The sequence below is a fragment of the Penaeus monodon genome, unplaced genomic scaffold (genome assembly GCF_015228065.2).
Source record: "Penaeus monodon isolate SGIC_2016 unplaced genomic scaffold, NSTDA_Pmon_1 PmonScaffold_8698, whole genome shotgun sequence".
NCBI lineage: Eukaryota > Metazoa > Arthropoda > Malacostraca > Decapoda > Penaeidae > Penaeus > Penaeus monodon.
This window is the reverse complement of record NW_023663990.1, coordinates 1,823-6,834: the sequence shown is the minus strand read 5'-3', so window position 1 is coordinate 6,834 and position 5,012 is coordinate 1,823. Positions and strand designations below refer to the sequence as shown.

At 54.6% G+C, this 5,012-nt stretch overlaps 1 protein-coding gene across 1 annotated transcript; it reads left to right on the top strand.

Annotated features, from left to right (window-relative positions):
- The first annotated feature begins 1,617 nt into the window (after positions 1-1,617).
- LOC119571932 lies at positions 1,618-2,662 on the top strand. Its single transcript, XM_037919006.1, has 2 exons — positions 1,618-1,621; positions 1,830-2,662. Exons 1-2 carry the CDS (start codon positions 1,618-1,620, stop codon positions 2,660-2,662), a joined length of 837 nt encoding a protein of 278 aa, XP_037774934.1.
- Positions 2,663-5,012: the final 2,350 nt, after the last annotated feature.

Genomic DNA, 5,012 nt, shown 5'->3' with positions numbered 1-5,012 from the left:
CATATCAAAACCTGAAACAAACACAAAAAAATTTAAATAAAATCATTTCTCAGAAACAAAAAAATCTTTCATCCGCGGGGCTTTTTCGCTCTCCTGGGGTCCCCCTTGGGGGGTGTGGGCGGCGGTAGTTTGGGCCGGCACCCAGAGGGGTACTCCTGTCCCAAGACCGGCTCATGGTCCCCAAAAAATTGACATCTGCTGCTCGCCCTCACCTCCAAAGCTCGCCCTCTCCGGTCAGGCCCTGCCACGTCCCTCCGCCGCTACGGGGGCTAACTTCATCTTTTTTTTTCCCCTGGCCCCAGGAGTAGCTTCCGGGGCCCAGGGTAACGCCACAGCTGGTCCACGGGACAACACGGGGTCGTTTTCGCCCTCTGCAAATTTCGTGGGTGACATCAAAAGGGGGCCGCTACCCCCGTGTTGGCCCCTCCCGGGGGCTCTGTGTTTCGGCGAGACCCCCTCGCTTCTGACGGGGGTTTTATCAGCCACACTCTGCACCTATGATGTCCCTCATTTCCCCTCATGCCCGGTCCTAGGCCCCTTTCATGGCAGGGCCGGCTACCTTGGCTTGCCACGCTCGTCGGTCACCCCCAGGTTCCCTGCAGTTTCCCACTCAAATTCTGGATGTGAAAGTTGGCAAGTTCACGTCGGGTGGCCGCCCTTTGGCCAAATCCACGGTAGCCTGAGCTCACGGCCCAAACAGGAGCCCCAGGAGGTGTGAAGCCTGTTACCTCATGCACAGCAACCGGTGGGGGTTTTGGATAATAAGTAGTTGGGGGATACTTATTGAGTTTTACCCGCATTGTGATGCCGCCAGTAGGGGATATGATGACAATATTGTCGTACCTGTATGTGATAATTATAGTTTGTATATGTATATGCTCCCTTTTTGTGTGATATGTTACACCATGTAAATTTTAAGAAGATTATGTTTAGCTTATTTGCTGGTAGCTTCCCTATGTAAAAGAGTGAATTTCTGTACAATTTAAGAGTAAAATTTTTATTTTGTGCTGTAGTCACACGTCTGGGTAGCCTCTCGGCAGGGCCCGGAGGTGACGCACAGGATGTAAAGAGCCCCCTTTTTATTTTTGTCAAGCTGATCTACAATGAACCCTTTAATTTTAATTGGGGTGTTCTTCTCCCCAAGCAAAGAGAAACACCAAAAAAACCAGATATACGAACAAAACACAGTGAGTATACAAACATGGCGCGTGACCCCAGTTTTTCAGTTCTGACGCCGCCCTGGGGCCTGTCCCCTGCCCGTGCCCCTCCACCCTCGGGGGCCGCTCAGTAAAAACCCGCTCAGGATGTTTTCATTAGTGCAAAAATTGTGGGCTTAGTAAATGTGGGGTTTTTGTGTTTGGGCTTTTTGTGTTTAGTGAGTGCTATATTTAGACATAAGGGACCCGAATCGAAGCTTTTGAAGATCGTGGACGAGACATTTTTTCTCGCTCTCACACGCTTCGTAGCGTGATTCTCTGCGTCGCGGTCGCCTCCCCGCCGTGCCCGACGTGCGTCACGGCACGCCACGCACACCACTCACTCCCCCACCCATGGCCCGGAATTTCCCCGGATTTTCCCCAAATTTTTGCTGTATTATTTTACACCCTTCCCCGTCCCATGGGTAAAGGAAAGAACCCAAAAAGGGCCCATAAAGCGACCCGGAGAAATCAGACTCTACCTTAAAGAGTCTGAAGGACCAGTGCCAGCTCCCACCCCCACAGATATTATTACATTGCTCCAGTGGAATCAGAGGGATAAAAAAGGGGAGGAACCCCGTGGGAAGGAGGAAGCTCCCCGTTTTCAGGGCTGATACTTCCCTCACTCCCCAGCAGCCCGTAGATTCACTGCGAGTTGGCCAGTGAGCAGTTCTGCTGGTCGAATGCTTCTCACTTCCGCCGACCCCGGAGGACTCCTCCGAAAATGCGCCGGGGGAGCTGCCTCCAAAAAATGCGCCCGGACAGCTCCTACCGAAAATCCCCGGGAGAGCTGCCAAACCGAAAATGCGCCGGAGGAGTCCCCTACCGCGATGCGCCGGAGGAGCTGCCTGCCGCAGATGCGCCGGGGACTGCCTCCCGCAATGCGCCGGAGGAGCTGCCTACGAGATCCCGGAGGAGCTCCTCCAAAAATGCCCGGGGGAGCTCTCCCAAAAGTGCGCCGGAGGACTGCTGCCGAAGATGGCCGGGAGGAGCTGCCTCCCAAAAGATGCGCCGGAGGGCTGCCTGCCGAAGAGCCCGGGGAGCTGCCTGCCGAAAAATGCGCCGAGGAGCTCCTCCCAAACCCATCCCGGGGGGCTGCCGCCAAACCCTCCCGAGGGCCCCTCCCCGAAGCCCCCCGGAGGAGCTGCCTCCGAAGCCCCCAAAGGGAGCTGCCGTCCGAGGCACCCCGGAGGGCTGCCTGCCGGGAACCCTGGAGGAGCTGCCTGCCGAGGAGCGCCGAAGGGGCCCGCCGCCCGAGGACACCCTGGGGAGCTGCCTGCCGAGGACTTGCCGGGGGAGCTGCCTGCCAAGGACAGCGGGGGAGCCGCCTCCCGAGGACTTGCCGGAGGGTGTGCCAGGACTTCCCGGAGGAGCTGCCTGCCGAGGACTTGCCGGAGGAGCTGCCTCCCGAGGAGACCCCGGATAAGCTCTCCCCGGGGAGCCCCGGGAGAAGCTACTGGGAGTAGGGGACTGGGGGAGGACGACAGTGCCCAAAGTCCAAGAAGGCAGGACCGTGATCGCCGGAAGGTGGGGGTGAGGGAAAGGGAAAGGGGTCCGGGGGCCCAACCCACCCGAAGTAGGACGGGGCCTCGTGCAGGAATCTTGAGTTTTTTCTCTGATGATATTCCACTGGGTGTCGTTCACCTGCGACCGATGGCGGCATCTTCCGGGGGGGTTTTTATTTTCCCTTACGATGGGGAGTGCGTATGTCATGCAAGCTCCCATTACCCCAAAATCCAATGGGGATGCAGAGCGCGTGAAGAAAGTCAAGTATCTGATCAAAGAAGACAGCACCCAAGGGAAAAATTACTGTGAGGAGTTTTGCAGGGCTTTTACTAAAATTGCGTAACGCCCCAAAATTTCACTGGTCGGTTTCCCGCTCAAATTCTGTTTGGTATGCCCCTTCGCTCCTGTGTGCCCCACTCTAGTGCCTTCCCTGAAGGATGGGGAGACCAAGGGTGAAAACCCCGCGGCCGGCCTGCAGTATTTTCCAAGGACTGAAAACCCCTATGACATCGTGCCCACACACTTTCCAAGTTAGAAGTTGGGGCGCATGTGCGAATCCAGGATCCCCTCCAAGCGTTGGGGTAAGGGTTTGGCACTGTAGGGGTTTGGCAAATCTCGTGATTTTCACATCAGGCTTCCAAGTGGCCGTATACTTGGCGCCAAAAAGGGTTCTTGCGCCCACAAGCTCAGAAATTGGGCATCAAATGATTTTGGGGAAAAGATGTCAGTGGGCCCTGGTCTTCGCCCCCCTGTGCCTGTTGAACCTCGACGTTCGGAACGTATCACATCGAAGTCCCTTCAGACCCCGCTAGTGAAAGTAAAGGGGGGGGAGGGGGTTGGGTTGTGATAATAAAAATGGTTTGTGATCTTTGTGAGTTGTGAGGCCATATTTGATGCCGCCTGTACGGGATTGATGCAATATTGTCTCCCGTATTTGAAAATTATATGATTGTATTATGTTTTTATGCTGCCTTTTGTGTGATATGTTACACCCTGTGAAATATAGAAGATTATGTTTGCTTTATTGCTGTGTAGCATATCGCCTATGTAAAAAAAGTGGTTTTCTGACAAATTTTAGAGACAATTTTTATTTGTGTCTGTAGTCACACGTCTGGCAGTAGCGCTCTCGGCATGGCCCACCGTGCGCCAGGAGTAAAAGCTCCCTTTTATTTTTTTCAAGCTGATCTACAAAAGAAACCCACTTTAATTTTTAAATTTGGGGTGTTTTCTCCCCCCCAAACATCATAAAAAACACCCAAAAAAACAATAAGAACACAAAACAGTGGTAACAAAAACGGGAGGCCATGAGCATGGCGGGCCAGCTTGCGCCCACTTCCTGACTTTCCCTGCAAAATTTGGGTACGTTAGCAAAGGTTTCGGTTAAACCGCTCCACCATACCCTCGGACTGTGGATGGAGGGGTGTCGTCCGTGTCTTGCGCACCCCCAACAGCTCGCAACATCACGGAAAAAACCCCGTGATCAAACCACGGCCTTTGGCAGAGTGCAGTTCGAAGGCCACCCAAAACGGGTAAAGAAATTCATTCACTCCCCAGCCCCTGTGGTTGGGGATGCATAGCCTCAGGCCAATTTGAGAAATAGTCCATTACCACACAGATGTACCGGTTTCCTTGTGGGGGTGAGAGGAGCGGGCCGGAAATGTCTATTCCACCCTTCCATGGGGCTCCCACCAGTTTCACCTGAAGGGGGACGGTTCTTTCAGTGGGGCCCTTCTTTTCACTGCAACATCACAGCTCTACCCACTCAGAAACCCTCTCTTCTCTGGCACCATAGAAGCGTTTTTACGGAGACCTCAGGGGCTTTTTTCGCCCAAGGGGCCACTGGTAACCCGGCATGAATTCCCTCACAACTCAGACGCTGGCTCGGGTTACACTACCACTGTCACTGTCCACTTCACTCAACTGCACCCAGCCTTCACAACAAACCCTTTTATCCACTCGTAATGTTTCCCAGGTCCACCCGACACTTTTTTGGGGGGGCTCTTGCAGCCACGGCCTCCCAACTGGGGGCCCCCCCGAGAGCCTCAAGCCCCGGACAATGGGAGCAAGGCAGAGTCCTCCGTTGTGCCTTACTTACTATCACCCCCCTTTGTGGCCATTCCCGCACCCCAACGGGGCACACAGATCAAGTCCTTCTGGACACAGTGTGAGCAAAAAGCCCACACGGGGGTCCCAATCAGGCTGTCAGCGTTGCCAAAAGGACACGACCCGGGGGGTGGGGATGTGGTAGTTGTACGTTCAAAGGGGCCCCAACCCCTTGCCAGCTGACCCTCGCTACCTTCGCGACTTTCA